The 24,275-nt window shown below is 41.4% G+C and overlaps 1 protein-coding gene across 9 annotated transcripts in view; it reads right to left on the bottom strand.

Moving 5' to 3' along the window:
* ARL15 (ADP ribosylation factor like GTPase 15) overlaps positions 1–24,275 on the bottom strand; it is a 578,537-nt gene that overhangs the window by 298,946 nt on the left and 255,316 nt on the right. For all 9 annotated transcript variants that reach the window (XM_045163682.1, XM_044932386.2, XM_045163677.1 and 6 more), the window contains one exon: positions 1,893–2,037. In XM_045163682.1, the coding sequence (XP_045019617.1) occupies positions 1,893–2,037 (145 nt within the window). The remainder of the gene's footprint in view (positions 1–1,892; positions 2,038–24,275) is intronic.

The raw sequence follows: 24,275 nt of genomic DNA, 5'->3' as shown, positions 1-24,275 counted from the left end.
AAAATCACTGCGAATGGTGACTGCAGCCATGAAATTAAAAGACGCTTGTTCCTTGGAAGGAAAGCTCTGACAAACCTAGTCAATGTATTAAAAAGCAGAGACATCACTTTGCTGACAAAAGTCCCTATAGTCAAAGTTATGGTTTTTCTAGGAGTCATGTATGGATGTGAGAATTGGCCCATGAAGAAGACTGAGTGCTGAAGAATTGATGCATTCAAGCTGTGGTGCTGGAGAAGACTCATGAGGCGTCCCTTGGACTGCAATGTGATCAAACAAGTCAATCCTAAAGGAAATCAACCTTGAATATTCACTGGAAGGACTGATTATAAACCTGAAGCTCCAACATTTTGGCCACCTGATGCAAACAGCTAATTCATTGACCCTGATGCTGGGAAAGATGAGGGCAGAAGGAGAAGTGGGCAGCAGAAGATGAGATATATCCTATCTAATGTCTCCCTTTCTCCCTCCTACCACTCCCTTACTTAATGGCTAAGAGTTAAATTCCTGAGCACAGTATAAATGGTTTGCCAAGATTTGGCCACTGCCTATCTCTTGTGATTCCTGACATTCTACAAACCATGCATTGCAGCCACATGGAAATGTGGTTCCCAGGAAGTAGCAACCTGTTTCAGGCCTCTCTGCCTTTACACAGACTTCCCCTCTGCCCCCCCAAATCTTCTTTCTTCTTCTACCTCACTCTCTTATTCTTACCTCTTGGACAAGCCATGCGTCATCCTTTCCTCCCACCAGTCCAAGCAAAACTGATCACTCCTCCTTCTTTGTATATTTCTAGACACAAGCTTAATGTCTATGTGGCCAGTAGACTGACTCTCTGGAATGTTAACTAGAGTTATCCCCAGTTTCTAACCCTGGATCTAGCACATGGTGCTTGCTTGAGCTTGTGTCAGTTGCTAAGTCATGTCTGACTCTTTTGTAACCACATGAACTGTAGCCTGCCAGGCCCCTCTTTCCATGGGATCTCCCGGGGAAGAAAACTGGAGTGGGTTGCCATTTCCTTCTCCAAGGTAGGTGCTCAAAGTAAGCTGTCTGCATGAAAAATCTTTTAAGTTTTGCAGACAATGTCTCAGCCCACTCCTCCCACAGTACCTCTGTTTTTCATTTCCTTCAACTATTCTTCCATAATTTCCTTTAATTAACACCTGTCTTTCCTTTCATTTTCAGGTGAAAAAGAGGAAGTATTGGGGGAGTGACAAAAGCTCTTGGTAGCACTTTGAGCTGGATAATTCTTTCTGGTGGGGGCCCATCATGTATACTGTAGGATATTTAACAGTATCCTTGGCTTCTACACAAAAGAAGTCAGCCGCACCTTCCCCGTTATAAGAATCAAAATGTCTCCAGACATTACCAAATGTCCCCTCAGAAGCAAAATGTGCCCTGACTGAGAACCACTGCCTAGACTGACTTTTCTAGGCCACCTCAGTGAACATGGTAAGCCTGACTGATGGTCCCTGTGCCCACCATCTTCCAAGGAAGAAGACTGAGATTATCACTTGTACTGTGTAGGGAGTGTGTGACCAACACAAGTAGGTTAGGGTGACACCTCAAGGGAGAAGGACACTCAATGGGTCTGAGATGAACCCATTTGTCACAGTACTAGGAGTCTAGGCTGCAGAGTTATTTTCTATCAAGATTCTCCTGGCTTGATTTATTCAGTGGCACTGAAATGACCAACTAGAAGGATGGAAGGTACAATTTGATGCTATTAAAGCCTCCTTTAAACATAGTTTGAAAAATAAGAGTAACTGAAAATAAATAATAAACTCACTGAACCATCTCAGTGAAATGAGGGGATCCCACCAAAGCACAGGAAGCAAAAGAGAGCATCTCAGGGGAGATGAAGAAAAGGACGAGGACCCTGGTGCAGTACCCACCTGTTGTTGACACAACGCTGTCAGGGCTTTCACTGCAGAGCTTGGACAGCAGGCTGGTCTTGCCAGAGCCCGTGAGGCCTATGCAGACCAGGTCATACTCTGGGCGTGCAGGTGGTGGACCCTTGCAGCAGAGTGCTCTAAAACACTGCCAAGAGAGGGGAAATACGGCTCTTTAATAAGACTGTAGAGGCAAAGCATAGTCACATTTTAAATGATCCCATATTGAGAAGTAACCAAATAACCTATTCACTCTAAGGCAGAAAGGGGACTTGATGGTGAGAGACCCGAGGATATCGCCTGGACTGAGCAATCAAAATTAATATCCCAGGAATGAGACCCACAAGGACTTGCAGACCCCCTCCTGCTGTGATGCAGGCACTGCAAGGGGCACCATGTCATCACACAATTTTCACGTCATCGCACAATTTTCCCGTCAAAAACGCACCACCAGCATCCAAGCACCAGGAGGTCGGACACCACCGTGAGGAGCATTCCGCAGGACAATTTGCCTGCCTGCTTCTAACATCTCAAAGGAAGGCTGAGGAACTGTTTCAGGTTAAAGAAGGCTAAAGAGACGTAATAATCACAATGCCTCCTGGACTGGATCCTGGATTAGGTGGAGGAACAACACCATAAACCAACATTGTTGGGCAACAGATAACAGCTGAACAGAGACTGAATATTAGAACCTGCAATGACAGTATTGCATAAGGGTAAATTTCCTGAATTTTATCATTGGACTACGGTTACCAAATGAATATTACTGTCCTGAGAAAACAAATACTAAAGTGCTTAATGATGAAGGGTCTTGACATCTGCAGTTAACTAGCTAAGAACATTTCTAAATCCCTACCTCCATCACCACCTCCACACCTAGATGGTGAGGAATGTAATAAAGCAATCATGGTAAAACGTTAATGACGGAGGAACCTGAGTGGAGTCTAAAGGAAATTCCATGTACTAGTCTTACAATGCTTTAATATTATTTCAAAATAAAATTTGTTTAAAATCATTAAATCCAGTTCCCACATATATCACTGTCATCCTGACTTTTGAAACATTTTGTGCGTGCTTAGTCACAAAGTCATATCTGACTGACTGTGACCGACTGCAGCCCGCCAGGCTCCTCTATCCATGGGATCCTCCAGGCAAGAATAGTGGAGTGGGCAGCCATTCCATTCTCCAGGGGATCTTCCTAATCCAGGGATCAAACCTGGGGTTTCCTGCATTGCAGGTGGATTCTTTACCATCTGAGCCACTAGAGAAGCCAAATAATGGGGTGACTGGGCTTCATCAAGGCTATCATCTAAATGAGATGAGAAACTGGGAAAAAGTATGCTGAAAAGCAAAGTGACAGAAAAGGCTCCCTTACTGGTCAATTTTGTTAAAAAAAAAAAAAAAAAAAAAAACACTGACTTCTTAAATCTGGACAAAGAAAATCACATACCACCCTTGGAACTTCAACTAGCCTTCCTAAACCACCAAAGAGAAGGAGTTCCACTTTTGGGAAAAGCAAATGAAACAAAAATCCTCCTCTGACACAACTTAGAATTTTGCTTCAGGTCAAATGACCTCAGGGTACTATGAACCAGTGTTTGCTCTGCAATAGTTAAAAGACTAGGATTTGGGAGACTGGAAATTGTTCATGCAGTTTTTGGTCTTTCTACTTAATTGACATCCACTTATTACAGGCCACCTAGTTTATAAAGTACTTAGGCCCTGGAAGATGCATGAGAGGAAGGAGGAGACAGGGAGATGAGACAGATGCAGATCTATCGACTTCTTAGTCCCTTGGAGATCATGAGAGAAAAGACCTATACAAAATCTGTGCTAATTCTTCTTACGCAGATGAAATATGAGGTCTAACGGGCTGTCATACTCTTACAAATCAAGCTTGACTATGTCTCACTCTCACTTCTCATAGTCAGTAAGTCCAATCTGTACAACCTCTGAAATAGCTCTAGAATCTATCTGCCTCTCCTCAGCCCAGGTCATTGCTGCTTGAACAACATCAAAATCCTCCAACGAGTCCTAGTACATTCACCATTGCCCCCTCTATTCTCTTATGCAGCTTGCATTATGATCCTGGTGGTCTACAGGGCCCTCCATGATCTACTTCACCCAAGTCTCCAGCTTCATCTCTGTAACTCTCCATCTTAATCCTCCACCTCCAGTAACACTGACCTTCTGGCATCGCACAGCATTCAACACATGCCACTCCCTTTTCCCCCAACTTTTGGCGTGGTGAACGCTTCACTGACTTTCAGGTTCCAGTTAAAGAACCACTTCCTCACCACTGCCTGCTCTGATGCTAAGAGTATGTGAGCAATTTGTGTCAAGCTCTCAGAGCATATTTGTTGTGAATTCATCACACAGACAATGAGCTTCTTATCCATCACCAGACTGTGGGAACCATATCTGTCCATCTTCATCTCAGTATCCCCAGTGCTTACTGGAGACCACAGCATAGAATCTACTTTCAAAGAATAACTACTGAATGACATTTAAATATCATCTAAGAAAGGAGAAAAGAAAATGTAAAGGTTAACAGGAAGCTTGATCAATGCTCTCTGGGCACCTCATACTTCAAGAAAATAGTCTTAACATTGAGAAATACTAGACTTTTTCACTTCTCTCCAATGCCAGAAGTTTTAGTCCAGTTCCCAAAAGAGTGATTTTGACGTGCAGTACCTACTTTCTTGGTATGATAGAACTTCTTTTTGTCCTAAATTCACTTATCCTTGGTTTTTAAGAAGCTCTGCCTACTTCTGATAAATTCTATGATCATCTAACCCATGTTCTTCATGGATTTATTAAACTCTAATCATATTTCTTCTCAGTCTTTTCAAGTCTGAGAAGTCCTAATTATTTCCATCTGCCTTCATATAGCAAACCCCTCCCACTCCTCAACCAGATTAGTGAATTTTCTCTGGGCTTACATGAGCTCGATTTCACCTCTCCTACAAGATTAATGACTAGAACTACAAAATGTATCCTAGATGCTAGTACATCACATCGCAGATTTATAGGAAGGTTGGCTGATAATGTCAGACTTTTTGCAAACTTTTTCTTACCCATAAAAGAAAGAAGTTCCCTGGACTCATGATGAGAGTTTTCCTGAGAGACAGATATATGTATGTATGCATTCCCTCAAAGACTGGCCAGCAGCCATGCACTAAGAAGAGCTCTGCCATGTTCAGCTATGACAGATAACACCACTAGTCTCTCTTACTGGGTTGCTTTGATCTTTTTGGGAACAGAGGGGAGAGACCCTATTCCTGCTCTGAACACCCCCATTTGTGCTCAGCTCCTCTACTGAAATTCCCCTGAACTATCTCTTGAAAAGAAGATTGGCCTACCTACCCTGGCCCAAATGGTCAACAATCTTAATCTTTCATCAAGATGAAATTGCAGGTGACTAATAAACTAGTCAATCTGATCACACGGGCCACAGCCTCGTCTAACTCAATGAAACTAGGCCATGCCCTGTGGGGCTGCCCAAGATGGACGGGTCATGGTGGAGAGTTCTGAAAAAACATGGTCCACTGGAGAAGGGAATGGCAAACCACTTCAGTATTCTTGCCTTGAGAACCCCATGAACAGTATGAAAAGGCAAAAAGATATGACACTGAAAGACAAACTCCCCGGGTCAGTGGGTGCCCAACATCATGGAGAATAACTCCAGAAAGAATGAAGAGACAGAGCCAAAGCAAAAACAACACCCAATTGTGGACGTGACTGGTGATGGAAGCAAGGTCTGATGCTGTAAAGAACAATATTGCATAGGAAACTGGAATGTTAGGTCCACAAATCAAGGCTTCCAATCAAATTGAAGTGGTCAAATGGGAGACGGCAAGAGTGAACATTGACATTTTAGGAATCAGCGAACTAAAATGGACTGGTGGACTGGAGCGGGTGAATTTAACTCAGATGACCATTATATCTACTACTGTGGGTAACAATCCCTTAGAAGAAATGGAGTAGCCATCATAGTCAACAGAAGAGTCCAAAATGCAGTACTTGGATGCAATCTCAAAAAAACAGAATGATCTCTGTTTGTTTCCAAGGCAAACCATTCAATGTCACGGTAATCCAAGTCTATGCCCTGACTAGTAATGCTAAAGAAGTGAATTTGAACAGATCTACGAAGACCTACAAGACCTTCTAGAACTAACACCCAAAAAAGATGTCCTTTTCATTAAAGGGGACTGGAATGCAAAAGTAGGAAGTCAAGAGATACCTGGAGTAACAGGCAAATTTGGCCTTGGAATATAGAATGAAGCAGGGCAAAGGCTAATAGGGTTTGGCCAGGAGAACACACTGGTCATAGCAAACACCCTCTTTCAAAAACACAAGAGAAGACTCTACACATGGACATCACCAGATGGCCAACACCAAAATCAGATTGATGATATTCTTTGCAGCCAAAGATGGAGAAGCTCTATACAGTCAGCAAAAACAAGACCAGGAGCTGACTGTGGCTCAGATCAAAACTCCTTATTGCCAAATTCAGACTTAAATTGAAGAAAGTAGGGAAAACCACTAGATCATTCAGGTATGACCTAAATCAAATCCCTTATGATTATACAGTGGAGAAATCCATTTAAGGGACTAGATCTGATAGACAGAGTGCCTGATGAACTACCGACAGAGGTTCGTGACATTGTACAGGAGACAGAGATCAAGACCATCCCTAAAAAAAGAAATGCAAAACAGCAAAATGGTTGTCTGAGGAGGCCTTACAAATATCTGTGAAAAGAAGAGAAGAGAAAAGCAAAGGAGAAAAGGAAAGATATTCCCATTTGAATGCAGAGTTCCAAAGAATAGCAAGGAGAGTTAAGAACACCTTCCTCAGTGAGCAATGTCAAGAAATAGAGGAAAACAATAGAATGGGAAAGACTTGAGACCTCTTCAGGAAAATCAGAGATCCCAAGGGGACATTTCATGCAAAGATGGGCACAATAAAGGACAGAAATGGTATGGACCTGACAGAAGCAGAAGATATTAAGAACAGGTGGCAAGAACACACAGAAGAACTGTACAAAAAAGATGTTCATGACCCAGTTAATCACAACGCTGTGATCACTCACCTAGAGCCAGACATTCTGGAATGTGAAGTTAAGTGGGCCTTAGGAAGCATCTCTATGAACAAAGCTAGTGGAGGTGATGGAATTCCAGTTGAGCTATTTCAAATCTGGAAAGATGATGCTGTGAAAGTGCTGCATCAATACGTCAGCAAATGTGGAAAACTCAGCAGTGGCCACAGGACTGGAAAAGGTCAGTTTTCATTGAAATCCCAAAGAAAGGCAATGCCAAAGAATGCTCAAACCACCGCACAATTGCACTCATTTCACACGTCAGTAATATAATAATCAAAATTCTCCAAGCCGGGCTTCAGCAATATGTGAACCATGAACTTCCAGATGTTCAAGCTGGTTTTAGAAAAGGTAGAGGAACCAGAGATCAAATTGCCAACATCTGCTGGATCATCAAAAAAGCAAGAAAGTTCCAGAAAAACATCTATTTCTGCTTTATTGACTATGCCTAAGCCTTTGACTGTGGGGATCACAATAAACTGTGGAAAATTCTGAAAGAGATGGGAATACCAGACCACCTGAGCAGCCTCTTGAGAAACCTATATGCAGGTCAGGAAGCAACAGTTAGAACTGGACATGGAACAACAGACTGGTTCCCAATAGGAAAAGGAGTACGTCAAGGTTGTATACTGTCACACAGCTTATTTAACTTATACTACATCATGAGAAACGCTGGGCTGGAGGAAGCACAAGCTGGAATCAAGATTGCCGGGAGAAATATCAATAACCTCAGATATGCAGATGACACCACCCTTATGGCAGAAAGTGAAGAAGACGTAAAGAGCCTCTTGATGAAAGTGAAAGTGAAAGAGCAGAGTGGAAAAGTTGGCTTAAAGCTCAACATTCAGAAAACTAAGATCACGGCATCTGGTCCCATCACTTCATGGCAAATAGATGGGGAAACAGTGGAAACAGTGGATGACTTTTTTTTTCCTGGCTCCAAAATCACTGCAGATGGTGATTGCAGCCATGAAATTAAAAGACATTTACTCCTTGGAAGGAAAGTTTGACCAACCTAGATAGCATATTAAAAAGCAGAGACATTACTTTGCCAACAAAGGTCTGCCTAGTCAAGGCTATGGTTTTTCCAGTAGTCACGTATGGATGTGAGACTTGGAGTATAAAGAAAGCTGAGTACCAAAGAATTGCTGCTTTTGAACTGTGGTGTTGGAGAAGACTCTTGAGAGTCCCTTGGACTGCAAGGAGATTCAACCAGTCCATCCTAAAGGAGATCAGTCCTGGGTGTTCATTGGAGGGACTGATTTTGAAGCAGAAACTCCAATACTTTGGCCACCTGATGCGAAGAGCTGACTCATCTGAAAAGACCCTGATGCTGGGAAAGATTGAGGGCGGGAGGAAAAGGGGACAACAGAGGATGAGCTGGTTGGATGGCATCACCAACTCGATGGACATGAGTTTGGGTAGGCTCCGGGAGTTGGTGATGGACAGGGAGGCCTGGCGTCTGCAGTTCATGGGGTCCCAAAGAGTACAACACGACTAAGTGACTGAACTGAACTGATTGCCATATATTGCCCAGTTTCTATCATTCATATGCCAATATTACTCAACATATTTTGGAAAATGTTCCAGAATTTTATCTTCATGTTCTTTTTAAATTCCAGAGCGTAAAAACTTTGCAGCCAAACCCAGAAATATCTACATCATCTGGTCATTTATTCTAGGTCACCTAAGATGTGTTTGACATAAAAGGCAATTGAGGAGTGACATTCTACTCTACTCCTGTCTTTTATCTCATCTCTTTATCCTCCTATGATGCCATCTCCACCCCATGTTTTCAGTCTGGTAAAGACACCTAATATAATATTTCCCCTCTCCCCCCAATCTCTTTCTTGAATTTCAGGCTCTGTATTTCAACTGTTCTGAAAGAATTCAAACTTAATCCGAATAAAACAACCCACACCAAAAACACAGGCTATAGAGCTAAGACATTTTGGAACATAAAAAGCATAAAGGTTAAACTGACAATTATTAGAAGACTCTTTGGGTGTTTATTTGAAATAAATAAATCCAATGGTTGACAGGGAAAGTGTCAGATTTGAAGCCAACAAAATAAGACACTTAAAACTATGTTACTTCAAATGGGGGAAGAATGTTCATGTTTTTTGAGTCAGTCCCTAAAAACTACAGTTTTCACTTGGTTTTCACTTTAATACTTAATGAAGCTTTGGATCTCGTAGTCAATTTACTTAAAATTACTCATTTTGGCCTCTAGACTATACTGTACCAAAGTTCATTGTGTCTGTCTCGTAAAGCAGCCCGTGCATTGTTAAGAGTAAGCCCCTTTCAGCAGTGTACAATGCTAAACACAAAGCTGTCGGCTGTCCTGACAGCACACAGAAAACTCAGGCCTCATTCCCAGGCCAGACACTGAGGCATTGTATGATTCTGTGCAGGCCCATAAACCTAGCCGGCTTCAGTCTCCCCATGATTAACCAGTAACGTTTTAATACTATCAGCCACTTCCTTTCTTTAGGAGGATGTTATGAGGCATTAGTTCAATGCATTATGCTACAAGACGGTAACATACAAGTAAGTGTTTTTATTACCTTGCCTCATCTCACTAAGATATCTTAGATGATTGTCATCTCTCTTGGGTAAGGGCCTGGCAGTCCACCATGCAGCCCAGTCTATGCTACTTCCCTTCCACCGGCCCACAGCTGCCCCACATGCTCCATGCCATCCCAGTCCAACCAAAGACACTAAAAGACACAAAGCTTAACCGTCACTTGCAGCAGGGAAGTGAACAGAGAACAGGGTGAGTCCGCATGGAGGATGCCAGCAGACAACCAAGGTCATGGTCTCTTGCTTAGACTGCTCAGTTCGTAGGTCTGTTCACATAGGGTCGGTTATGACTTGTTCCTTTCCAAAAGAACCAAGTCTCTCTCCCATCATGTTAAGAGGTTGTTTCCCACCAGCTTAAGTTCACAAGCTTCTACCAACCCTGTATGTGAGAAACGGTGAGCCAATGTCTTGAGAGAGGGCCAACACTGAATCACCAGTAGTAACTCTGTGTTGTAGACTCTGGACAAATCGTATACACCTGAGCCGAAAGGCAGATTAGCCAAAAAGCCTAAGCCAAAATATTCAAGAATATTTTCTTGAAGGAGGATGATCACATACATGTATCAGGAAAAAAAAAAAAAGCAAAAGATTAAATCGCCAGGGTGAAGAGTTGTATTTCAGCCTGGTGGTCTAGCACCAAGGCAGCAAGATTATCTTAAAATATCCCCATTTCTGCTGGGGACAGTACCAGACATTGGTAAACTGGCAGAGAACTGTACATGGCAGGACTCACTGAACAACCGTTCAACAACCCGACGCTGTAAAGCACTAATGAAGCACTTGCCATGCATCACTCTTCCCTCTACAGCTCTACCTTAATGATGCCCGCCATCCTCCAAATCACTCTTAGTCCCTCAAACAGCCTGAGCACTTCGTGTTTCTATGCCACCCAGGTCCTGTGTACTCAGAAAGAAAGGCTCTTCCTCTTCTCTACTTGACAAATTTCTGTTCAAAGTTCTGCTCAGATGACATCTCCTCCAGAAGGTCTCCAATTCCATCAGAGAGAACTATTCCTTTCTTCCACTCATGGTCCTTTAACATACTTCCAGCACCATGGTTAATATTAGGCCACATATATTTTTTTCCTGACTCCTGCAAGAATTATTAGATAACAGATTTATGCACACTGAACCAATAATCCCTGGTCTGATTACTCGGTCAAAAAGTTTAATTTTACAGCCACCCAGGGTGGCCAGGCACCAAAGCAGAGAGGCAGAGCTGCCATCCAATTCACATTTCTAGACCGAGTCCTGCTCGAGATCCTCCCCCCGGCACTGGCCCTTGCACTGCCAGTGTCTCCTACCATCCCGTCTCACTTAATCCCTAGCCTCTGGGGACATGGCATTTGCTTCAAGTGATGCTCTGTTTTTCATCTTGACTACCTGACTTTATTCTGTACATGATTTCAGTTTGATTGAGGCTCTGTAGAGTTCCTGGAAAGTTTTCTTCTGTCAGTGTTGGGGCTTCCCACAGCTATATAGTCACTGCCCAAGCCCCATACTATCTCCTCCTTATTTATCAGTAAAACAGGTCTTGCCAAACAAAACCCAGAGGTTTCCTATGGTGGATGACTACATCTTTCCCTGGAGCCCTCAGATGGGGCCTAGCACTTTGCTCAATGAATATTTGTCAGATTAACAAAAAATTAGTTAATTGGTACCTAAAAGCAAGAGAAAAGTCACCCATAACTTGAAATGGATATACTTCTTAGGTGGTTTTGTTTCAAAACCAAAGAGATACCTATACATTCTGACCTTTACCAACTCTCACAATGACAAAAAAGATTTTGAAAAGAAGTCAATTTCTAGAATGTTTTCTAACGCTAAACACGTTCGCTGAAAAAAAATATTAACTGTGTTAATATACAAAATATTATTTTTAAATATTTCCCAAGTCTGTAATAATAAAATACGAGTCTATCTTTTGAAAATACAACTAAATGTTTATACAGCTTGAAAGAACTTCTTAAACTCTGAAAAAGACATGAGGAAGAATTGTGTCCTAATAACACAAAAACAAAACCAAAGGTGATCGGTACTATATTAAGCACGAGATATAAATGATTTGTGAGTGTTAATTCACTTACTCTTAGGAACAAACCAATGAGAAAAGTACTTTGCACTTCCCATTTTAAGATGGGGAAAGGGAGGCCCAAAGAAGTTAAATATGGTTGTTTAAGTGGAACCAGGATTTGAACTCTGGCAGTCTGGCTCCAGAGGAATTTTTGAGTGATGGGAATGAAAAGCCTCTAATACCCGAGGGTGTGTCATACAGAGGCAAAATTAGGGGCGTTCTGTGAACAGGGCAATGTACAGATACAAAACTGGGCCAGACAGTTTGTAAGAGACAAGAGTTGGGGCTCCAACCAGGGCCATTCGGCTCCAGAGCTCTTACTCATGTCCTCTTGGCCTTGCTACGGCCACGTCTGGAGTCAGGGATGTTGTCCTGAGGGAGTGAAGGGAGGCTTTAACAAGCCTGCCTGTGTAACTAGACAGATGCCTGGCAAAGGAAGGGGAAGATGTGAGTCTCAGTGATGCTTCCTTCTTTGCACTGTCCCATTCATGGCTGAAGTACCTTTCATTCCAGGCAGAAAACTGCATCCTTCTTCCAGGAGAGTTAAAGGAACTGGGTTCCTTCAGGCTGACTTTAGGGAGCAGAGAAGGAGGGGGAGCTGGCTGGGCTGGAAGAAAAGAGGACGCTGGAGGGCTGCTAGAGTCTTTTTCCTGCTGTTTGCTTCTTGCATTTAACTCTTTTTTTGTCCTATGGAAAGGTCAAAGCCTGTCTCTGACGAAAAGCCCATGCTAATGGCAGAGATTTCTGATTCTGAGCATGGTAAATAAGGGGGAAAAAACCTCTAAAGGAAGAGTCTTCAAATTTTCTCCTTTAAGATATATGTGCATGTAAATTATACTTTAATAAAGTAAATAAAACAAGCAAATACTACACAAAATAAAACATGTCAGGGAAGAGTATAGGCGAAAATACATGAATAAACTGGGCTATTTGGAAATTCATGTCAAAGAGACAGCCTATATGAACATGCAAGCTCTTAGCTAACCCTTTCTTTCCATATGCAAGAAGAAAAATGAATTTCAAAAATGCTCTATGTCTGGGATTACATAGTAGGTCTTGCAAAAGATGTGAGAAGAATATAAATTCAAAATGGCACCCTCGGCTACAGAAATAATCAGCAGGGTGACAGAGTACTGTGAAGAGGCCCTTGATCACCAGGCAGATCCCAGCAGACGACTCCTCTCCATGTTACAAGGGCAATCCACTTTTTGAGGTGAAAAATCCTGTGGCCCTTTAAGACCCTAGTTGGGGAAAAAACAATAAATTGTTTTTACATAAGATGGGTCAAACCTTTCGGCCATGCAGGCTGCTCTGAGCTCATAGATGAAGGCTTTGGCCCAGAATTGTCTCAGGGCTGAGGCTTCTGTCCAATACATCACACTGCCTCAGGACACTAAGTCTGTCTTTGCCTTCCCCTTTGTATTTCTCAATCCACATTCCTTTTTGGGGTGAAATACTCCATTATTTCTGCTTTGTTCTGGGCTGTCTCCTGTCTCTGTCCCTATTAACTCGTGGCAACAAAAGAAACAAACAGAAGCAGGGGATTTCATGCTTAGCAGCTACAGACATTGGCCTCACGGCTTTGCAGAGGGGCAGACATTTGAGACTTTGAATGGAAGAGAGTGCCGCGGCGTTGAACCAGACCAGGGGCCCACGTGGCTCCCAGTCTGCGCATCAGTCATCCTGATCAGTGGCATTCACGAGTCCTGGTACACGCATTTCCAGATAAGCCTCAAGTTGAGTTTTAAAAGTTGAGGCGTGTATCTGATAATTAGACTAAAGGCACTCTAATTCAAGATTCTCCTATATTCTAGCAATCCATAAGTTCAGGTCTTCTCATGTAAGAAATAGATTAGGGGGATATTTTTCTATAAATAAAAATGAAACTCAAAGAGGAAGCTAAGTAGAAAATAAACATCTTTCTGGTTTTTAAGATGTAGTTTTTCTTTTACAATGGCTGGACAGAGTATCTAATTTTTCTAATGACAGAATTATCCAATAAAACTAGCAGTAAATTCCCCAGGTATGACTGTGTGTAATGATACAAGCTAAATGCACATTCATAGATGTATACAAATCAGGGCTTCACCTAGGTCATTTTCAGACAATTAATTATGTTTTCCCCTAAAAAAGCAAAGAGATACAAATTTAGTTTAACATGAAAGAGACAGTAATACATTTTGTATTGAACCTCTTTTTTGGTCACTTTCTAAACAGTTTTTCTAAATGAAAAGTAGTACATAAAAATACACTCACTACCAAAAACACGTTTACAGTTCCTTAGCAATGGCATTTTTCTATACTTAGTACACTTAGGAAAAATCAGGGGATGCAAATATTTAAAAAGAGCTAGAATCCCTAGGTAGATCTTCAAGTGGGTTTACGGGTCATTTAATAATCTCCCAGGAAAAATCCCAACAAAGCAGATTCTCTCTGCTCTTCATGCTTTTGGAACTGGAGATGGGAAGCCTTGGAATAGTCAACAGGAGAACAAATCAAATTAAAGTTGTTTTCCTTGTAGACCTGAACAGTGGAAATCCTATTTCATATTTTGGAACCATACAGCATTCCTTCACTTAACAACCTTTAGGCTCCAAGAAGATGGAGCTCAGCCCCACAGAGCTCTCAGTCACCAATTACTCTAAATCTGCCCAATTTGGTCTCTACCATCTCCCTGTTCCTTTCCAGCCCTAAAGCCACTATCAGGGTGTCACCATTATCTCCTGGAAAACACACTGTCTCTTCCATAATTGGTGTCCTTACTTCGGGTCTTATCCAACTCTGTCTGCTGCTGCTGCTGCTAACTCACTTCAGTCGTGTCCGACTCTGTGAGACCCCACAGACAGCAGCCCACCAGGCTCCTCAGTCCCTGGGATTCTCCAGGCAAGAATACTGGAGTGGGTTGCCATTTCCTTCTCCAATGCATGAAAGTGAAAAATGAAAATGAAGTCGCTCAGTCATGTCCGACTCTCCGCAACTCCATGGACTGTAGCCTACCAGGCTCCTCCGCCCATGGGATTTTCCAGGCGAGAGTACTGGAGTGGGTTGCCATTGCCTTCTCTCCAACTCTGTCTACAAAATGCTAATAATGATCTTCCTAAAGCACATCAATCATTCCCATGATGTAAAATCTTTCCATGGTTACCATGTTGTTGTTGTTCAGTTGCTAACTCGTGTCCAGCTCTTTGTGACCCCATGGACTGCAGCACACCAGGTTTCCCCGTCCTTCACTATCTCCCAGAGTTTGCTCAAACTCATGTTCACTGAGTCGGTAAAGTCATCTAACCATCTCGTCCTCTGTCACCCTCTTCTCCTCCGGCCCTCAATCTTTCCCACCATCAAGGACTTTTCCGGTGAGTCAGCTCTTCACATCAGGTGGCCAAAGTATTGGAGCTTCAGTATCAGTCCTTCTAATGAATATTCAGGGTTGATTTCCTTTAGGATTGACTGGTTTTTTCTCCATGCAGTCCGAAGGACTCTCAAGAGTCTTCTCTAGCACTACTAATAGCTGTCAGGAAAATGACCAAACTCCTTATCTAAGCAGATAGGCTCTCTATGATCCGGACTTTGTTTTATTTCTGGCCTTCAATGGTTGTTAGAGGGATGACATGACATAATGTTCATAATGTTTATAAAGTATCCAAACCAGGGTTCAACATAGTCCTCGTGCCAACCACACAGACTTATCTGCAGTTCCTGACCCAGCCTCCTTCATGCTCCAGGTCAAAGGAGTTGACCCTCTGCCTATATATGATTTTCCACTATCTCTCTCTGGCTGGCACATAGCTATCCTTTAAAATTCAGCTACATGATCATTTTTTCCAGGAAGACTTCTACAACCCTTAATCTGATTGAGATGACCTTCTTTAAACTCTCTTAGCACCTTTTCTATTCCACTGTCCTAATACTCACTGTTCTATCAAATAAAGGTGATCTTTAGTCAATGTTCCCCCACTGGGCTTGGAGCACTTAAATGCAGGTTCCACTTCTGATTCAGTTTTGGACCCTAAGTGTCTGGTACAGCATTTATCACGTGGTAGAATATGCTCCCCAGTAATTCACCACATGGTTTGATTAAGTGCATGGTCAGACAAGCCTGACATCCAAACCTATTACAATCTGAATGTTATTTCACCAATACTTGTTTCCTAATCTAGAAAGCAAAGGTCATCTCAAAGGATTCTTGGGAGGAGTAAATGAGATTCTATATATAAAATACTCAGAACAGTATTCAATAATAGGTATTATTATCTATTGTGATTGTGGTTATTAGACTTTTCACTTAGAATAGTGCTTTCTTAAAAACTGATTTTGTGACCACCCATCAGGACTCTTCTCACAGTGTACAATTCAAGATAACTCAGGGTCTGGATTTATTTCATTTGTCCATTTGGTCAAAGATCTGATCTGATATGGTAAGTATGAATGGTGGCTAATCACAAAAACAGTCCTTTTGATTTGCTATAATAACTATTAAAAGAGATCATACATAATATGATGCAGAGTGGGGCCATCACTAGATTTTTTCTTCCTGAGAGGAGAAACAGCTTTTAAACATGACTGGTCTATCTTAACAGTTAAATCAATTCTCTTTGATTATGAAATCTCCTGCTATGTCTATGCAGACCTAGACAAAAGCACACTATTGGCGAGGGGAAGGGGTGGTGGTGGTGTCTCTAATTCTTGAGCATCCTCCAATCAGGTTGCTTTAACTGCTGACAAAGACAAATGTTTACTATGGTCTAACTCAGAAGAGTCAATACAGTGAACTAGATGTTATCTCGCCTCACACATCAACACACGTGTCAGACAGACTCTGATTGCAAAGTCTGTTACTTGTGATGAGAGAGGCAGAGAGGGCACAGCTGGATATTTCAGATCCACAGCTGAGCTGGCAGCAGTGGTAGTTCAAGCCACCTTCTCACTTTAGAAGCTGGAATGAATCTGAGAGAGTTATTTAAAGGTGTGTTTTATTAAAGAGACACTTTAGAAGACTGTCAAACTTCACAAGCAAAGGCTGAAGACACAGATTCAAGCAGTTCTACCTGGGGTCATCTATGAAATATCAATGGATTTCTTTCCACCACAAATAACTGATCAAAAATGAAATACTGACAAACACAATCTTCTGTTTCCTCAAAAGATTAGAAGTAGCAATGTGGACTTAATTTATATCATAAATATTTTTACTGTTTGCTTTCATTCCCTGGAATCAATACAGGCAGATACCTTATGTTCCTGTGTATATTACATAGATGGTACAGGTGCTATATCGCAGGCTGATGAAGACATTAGAGGGATCCCACAGGCCTGACATATTTAACTGGGGTCTTACTTGAAGTCTCAACAACATCAAGAATTTTTTTTTTCTTCAAATAAAGCTTTCACTCTCTATTCAAAGGAAATCTCAAACTACCAGGAAAACATGATACTTGAACATCGTTAAGTGTTTTAAAAAGGATGTCCTCCTTTTTCTTTTGTACCAGCCAAGGTACGGGTTGCAAATACCAGAAAAGTGATTTATTGGAAGGTTATTGATAATTCACAGAACAAACCAGAAGACTAAAAAATTGCTAGAACCAATACAGTCCATAGTAACACTGCAATAACCATTAATTAGTACAAGAGTCACCACTTGTACTAACAGCTTGAATCCTGTACTGAACTCCACTGCAGCATAAGAATGACCTCTAACTACTCCAACTGAGTACCACTGAACATCAAGCTGGAGCATCCAACTAGCCAAGCCTTGGTTACATTCTGGGGTCCTGGCTGCCAGGGCTTCTCCCTACCCTTCAGCACTGAAAGAAGTAAGCCCTGATTACAAGCTCTGGTGGGATCTGTCCCTAAATATTCATTTTCAGGGCAGCTAAAAACAACATCAACTACACATTTTGTTCCTTGGCCCAACAGACAATAGACTTTCTCCATTATAACAATTTGGAGACATAAATTAGACAGAACAATGTTTGTAGATCTTCCAATTCCCTGGACTTATTCTGATGGAATACACCAGTCTTGGGCAGAGGGCAAGATGAAGGCTAGTAGAAAAATCTAAGCCTGGATTCTCCTGAGCAAAATGTTATATCCTCTCAGCGTCCCATTTGTGTGCTCTTATTTAATACACAGCTTTCAAACATGCATTCTCTTCTTTCGGTCCATCAGTTCAGTTGCTCAGTCATGTCCAACTCTTTGTGACCCATGGACTGCAGCATGCCACGCTTCCCTGTGCATCACCAGCCTCCGGAGATTGCTCAAACTCATATCCATCGAGTTGGTGATGCCATCCAACCATCTCATCCTCTGTCACCCCCTTCTCCTCCTGCCTTCAATCTTTCCCAGCATCAGGGTATTTTCCAAGGAGTCAGTTCTTCCCATCAGGTGGCCAAAGTATTTGACTTTCAGCTTCAGCATCAGTCCTTCCAATGAATATTCAGGACTGATTTCCTTTAGAATGGACTGGTTGGATCTCCTTGCTGCTCAAGGGACTCTCAAGAATCTTCTCCAACACCACAGTTCAAAAGCATCAGTTTTTCAGTGCTCAGCATTCTTTATAGTCTAACTCTGACATCTGTACATGACTACTGGAAAATCCATAGCTTTGACTAGACAGACCTTTGGGGGCAAATGTCTCTGCTTTTTAATTGCTGTCTAGGTTGGTCATTGCTTTTCTTCCAAGGAGCAAGTGTCTTTTAATTTCATGGCTGCAGTCATCATCTGCAGTGATTTTGGAGCCCCCCAAAACAAAGTCTGTCACTGTTTCCATTGTTTCCCCATCTATTTGCCATGAAGTGATGGGACCAGATGCCATGATCTTAGTTTTCTGAATGTTGAGTTTTAAGCCAACTTAAAACTGTCCACACTTCTACCTATAAATTCTATGTAAAAAGATGGGGGCTGGCTACATCTGTGTAGGAAGCTGATGCCTGATAGCTCTTATGTCCAAATTTGCATGTTCTTGCTTTCTTTTCAACTTTAATATCTTGTAGGAGGAAAATGGGACCATGTGTGTAGCACCTAGCTTTTGTTCATTAAGAATAAAAACTCAATCAGGTAGCCTGTGCTATTGCTTGTCTAAGATATAGATCCCCTAAGGATATATGACTGAGCTTTAAAAAAAAAAAATCAGACTACTCTGGTTTTCTACATTTATCAAAGTAGTTCTTCAAATCTCTCTTTTCTGATTTGCAAATCACACCATAACTGTGAAGCAACTGTTACAAAAAAATACTAATCAGAGACATATAAAAAAACCAAAACCCAAAACAAAAAAACACAGCAATCATATTCATGGTTAATAAAAAAATTTTTTTAATCAGTCTTTAGCTGACAAATTCAGCTTTCCCCCAAAATATAAAATCTGAAAGATTATAGTAAACCATCACGTTAAAAAATTAAACAAAAATCAAAATGAAAAACACAGTAGGGGGAATGAGGTTGGAAAGAAAAGGATTAGACAAAGTTATGTGCTTAAAAATAAGTCATTACGCCTCATTTATTTGGTGAACCTGTAGAAATTTTATGACATTCATCCAAGGAATTATGACTCCACCTGAACAGACTATCCCCTCCACATTTCTCCAAAGGAGGAAAGGGCATACACTTATGACTATTTGAACTGTTACAATCGATTTTATAAACACTACAACAGAGGATATAAAGGTCCTCAAGGGAACTGTTCATGGACGAATTAGAGAGAGTGTTGGCAGAGGTAAAATATTAATCACCAAAAGAGTACATAAAATGTATCTAAGATGATCAGGGCTCACCTGGGGACCACACAAGGGGAATAAGATATCACCAGAAAAAAATGCAAGTATTCTCTGCTACATAAAAACCTGAAACAAAGAATTTCAGTCATAATAAACTCTGCATCTATTAAAATTAGACGCCACTGTCATGTAATCTGGGGGTAGCGGACTAAGAATAAAAAACCTGCCTTGAGATTTTCTTAACACACAAGACTTTCAAAGCTATTATACAATAAAAACCACAGTTCTCGCTGAGTGGTTCTATTAATTGATTCTATTAATGTTTTCATATTTTACAATTCCTTACAATTTACAAATCTATCTCTGCTCACCATGAAAGATAAAAGATATGGAATCTTAAAACATAAGATTTTTTAAATGATACATTACATGATGTTAAATTCCATACATTTTATTACTTTTTTGTATTATAAGCCACATCTAGTCTTTCATTGAAAGAAATGAGAAGACAGTAAAAAGATATTGAACAGATATCAAATGAAATTTGATCAAATAGTGGCAAGAGATATTCTCTAAATTATATCAAATTTAAGCTAAGGTAGATACTTCAAACTTTCCAAGACTGATGGAAAGGGAAGAAGAATTAGAAAGGGACACCCTAAAGACAGCACTAAATAGTGTGATAATCTTTGACTTGCCACAGGATGTTGTTTCAGCAGCAATTTCACCTGCAAACTCAAATATTCAACAGAATCTCAGCTTGATAACTTTATACAACACTTTCACTAAAAGCCTCAATATTCAGTGCATCAGTTCACTTCAGTTCAGTTCAGTCGCTCAGTCCTGTCCAACTCTTTGCGACCCCATGAATCGCAGCATGCCAGGCCTCCCTGTCCACCTCTAACTCCCGGAGTTCACTCAAACTCACCTCCATCGAGTCGGTGATGCCATCCAGCCATCTCATCCTCTGTCGTCCCCTTCTCCTCCTGCCCCCAATCCCTCCCAGCATCAGAGTCTTTTCCAATGAGTCAACTCTTCTAATGAGGTGGCCAAAGTACTGGAGTTTCAGCTTTAGCATCAGTCCTTCCATAGAACACCCAGGGCCGATCTCCTTCAGAATGGACTGGTTGGATCTCCTTGCAGTCCAAGGGACTCTCAAGAGTCTTCTCCAACACCACAGTACAAAAGCATCAATTCTTCGGTGCTCAGCCTTCTTTACAGTCCAACTCTCACATCCATACATGACCACTGGAAAAACCATAGCCTTGACTAGATGGACCTTTGTTGGCAAAGTAATGTCTCTGCTTTTCAATATGCTATCTAGGTTGGTCATAACTTTTCTTCCAAGGAGTAAGCATTGTTTAATTTGATGGCTGCAGTCACCATCTGCAGTGATTTTGGAGCCCAGAAATATAAAGTCTGACACGGTTTCCACTGTTTTCCCATCTATTTCCCATGAAGTGATGGGACCAGATGCCATGATCTTCGTTTTCTGAATGTTGAGCTTTAAACCAACTTTTTCACTTTGCTCTTTCACCTTCATCAGGAGGCTTTTCTGCCATAAGGGTGGTGTCATCTGCATATATGAGATTATTGATATTTGTCCCAGAAATCTTGATTCCAGTTTGTGCTTCTTCCAGACCAGCGTTTCTCATGATGTGCTCTGCACAGAAGTTAAATAAGCAGGGTGACAGTATACAGCCTTGACGTACTCCTTTTCCTATTGGGAACCAGTCTGTTGTTCCATGTCCAGTTCTAACTGTTGCTTCCTGACCTGCATATAGGTTTCTCAAGAGGCAGGTCAGGTGGTCTGGTATTCCCATCTCTTGAAGAATTTTCCACAGTTTATTGTGATCCACACAGTCAAAGGCTTTGGCATAGTCAATAAAGCAGAAATAGATGTTTTTCTGGAACTCTCTTGCTTTTCCCATGATCCAACAGATGTTGGCAATTTGATCTCTGGTTCCTTTGCCTTTTCTAAAACCAGCTTGAACATCTCGAAGTCCACGGTTCACATACTGTTGAAGCCTGGCTTGGAGAATTTTGAGCATTACTTTACTAGTGTGTGAGATGAGTGCAATTGTGCGGTAGTTTGAGCATTCTTTGGCATTGCCTTTCTTTGGGATTGGGATGTAAACTAACCTTTTCCAGTCCTGTGGCCACTGTTGAGTTTTCCAAATTTGCTGGCATATTAAGTGCAGCACTTTCACAGCATCATCTTTCAGGATTTGAAATAGCTTCACTGGAATTCCAATACCTCCACTAGCTTTGTTCATAGTGATGCTTTCTAAGGCCCACTTGACTTCACATGCCAGGATGTCTGGCTCTAGGTCAGTGATCACACCATCGTGATTATCTGGGTCATGAAGATCTTTTTTGTAGTTTTTCTGTGTATTCTTGCCACCTTTTCTTAATATCTTCTGCTTCTGTTAGGTCCATACCATTTCTGTTCTTTATCGAGCCCATCTTTGCATGAAATGTTCCCTTGGGATCTCTAATTTTCTTGAAGAGATCTCTAGTCTTTCCCATTCTGTTGTTTTCCTCTATTTCTTTGCATTGATCACTGAGGAAGGCTTTCTTATCTCTTCTTGCTATTCTTTGGAACTCTGCATTCAGATGCTGATATCTTTCCTTTTCTCCTTTGCTTTTCACTTCTCTTCTTTTCACAGCTATTTGTAAGGCCTCCCCAGACAGCCATTTTGCTTTTTTGCATTTCTTTTCCATGGGGATGGTCTTGATCCCTGTCTCCTGTACAGTGGCACGAACCTCAGTCCATAGTTCATCAGGTACTCTGTCTATCAGATCTAGTCCCTTAAATCTATTTCTCACTTCCACTGTGTAATCATAAGGGATTTGATTTAGGTCATACCTGAATGATCTAGTGGTTTTCCCTACTTTCTTCAATTTAAGTCTGAATTTGGCAATAAGGAGTTCATGATCTGAGCCACAGTCAGCTCCCGGTCTTGTTTTTGCTGACTGTATAGAGCGTCTCCATCTTTGGCTGCAAAGAATATAATCAATCTGATTTCGGTGTTGACCATCTGGTGATGTCCATGTGTAGAGTCTTCTCTTGTGTTGTTGGAAGAGGGTGTTTGCTAGGACTAGTGCGTTCTCTTGGCAAAACTCTATTAGCCTTTGCCCTGCTTCATTCCGTATTCCAAGGCCAAATTTGCCTGTTACTCCAGGTGTTTCTTGACTTCCTACTTTTGCATTCCATGCATACAAATGTCAAAATCATCATATTGTACAACTGAAACTAATAATGTTTTATGTCAATTAGACTTCAACGTTAAAAGCCCCCAAATCTATTTTACTTCCATTGACAATGAGACTTCAAAAAGAAAAAGACTTAGAAAACAAAGCAATTAATTATACTTTAAACATGTTCATTCTTCAATTCTAACACAACTTCTAACAACTTAATACTCAAATTATCTAGCTATAAAAAGTACATTAATTAACAGGCCTAGCTAACCTTGCCCCATTTCTTCCTCCCTTTCTCTGTTTTCTTTTAGAGCAAAACTCCTTGAAAGCACTATCTGTATTTCCCTTCTATCCTGAACCCACTCCTAACATGCTCTCTTCTTGTTTAGGTGAAAGTGAAAGTGAAGTCGCTCAGTTGTGTCCGACTCTTTGTGACCCCATAGACTGTAGCCTACCAGGCTCCTCTGTCCATGGGATTTTCCAAGCAATAGTACTGGAATGGATTGCCATTTCCTTCTCCAGAGGATCTTCCCAACCCAGGGCTCGAACCTGGTCTCCCGCATTGTAGACAGACACTTTACCATCTGAGCCACCATGTCTTGTTTAGGTAATCATTACTAAATTCAGTGATCAAATCTCAGGCTTTGTCTTACCAGTCCTTTCTGTTAACATGATTTTCACTGCCTCCTTCTTAAAATTCTTTTTCATTGAACTTCTGAACATCACTCACTTCTGGATTTTCTCTTATTTCACTGTGAAAGAAGTTCCTTGTCAGTTTCTTAATCTCATCAACCACTTACCAACAGAATACTTGGGATGACCTAAAGCCCCTTCTATCTACACTCACTTTCTTGTTGACCTCATCCAGACTCATGCTTTCACATCTCTCCAGATGCTTTTAACTCCCAAGTTTGTACCTATACCATGGACCTCTAAACGCACAAATACTAATGCCTTCTCCACAGTCCTCCTCCAGGATACTGAGTAGGCATCCTGAACCTAACATATCCAAAACAGAACTCATAACTCAATTTTTTTCTTCTGCTTAGTTCACAGCAACTCCATTGTTGTTTTTTTGTTTTTTTTTGTTTTTTTCAGTTGCTCACACCAAAAACCCTGGAATGATCCTTGGCATCTCTCTTTCCTCTTAAACCACATGTTCAATCCATCAAAAAAACTCTGTCAGCAACAGCTCCAAAGTATATCCAGAATCCAATACATCTTACCACCTCTACCCTTTCCACTCTAAGTCACCACCATCTTCCGCCTGGGTTACTGCAACAATCTCACAACTGGCTCCCTGCTTCCTCTCTAACCTCCCTATAGTCGTTTATTGCACAGTAGTCAGAATGAACCTGTTAAAATATGTCAGATCACATCTATTTTGCATGCAAAATCCTCCAAAGGCCAGTCCATCTCACTCAGGATAAAAGTCAAAGCCCTTATAACAGACTACAAAGTCCTATAAAAATCTGCCACCACCTCCTTCCTTCCACCCTTACCCCCAAATGTTTCTATGGCATTATGATTATGCCATTATGATTTCCTCCTGCAGTCAGTTGCTCCAGGCAAACTGGCTTCCTTGCCATTCCTGGACTACTCTAGGGATAGTCCAACTTCACAGCCTTGCCATTTCCTCTGCCTAGAAATCTCTTGCCCTAGATACAAAGACTTCCTCCTTTGTCTTGTTTGTGTCTTTACTCACATATCACCTC

Source organism: Bubalus bubalis, chromosome 19 (assembly GCF_019923935.1).
Source record: "Bubalus bubalis isolate 160015118507 breed Murrah chromosome 19, NDDB_SH_1, whole genome shotgun sequence".
Classification (NCBI taxonomy): domain Eukaryota; kingdom Metazoa; phylum Chordata; class Mammalia; order Artiodactyla; family Bovidae; genus Bubalus; species Bubalus bubalis.
The sequence above is the reverse complement of the archived record's forward strand: the minus strand, read 5'-3'. Positions and strand labels throughout refer to the sequence as shown.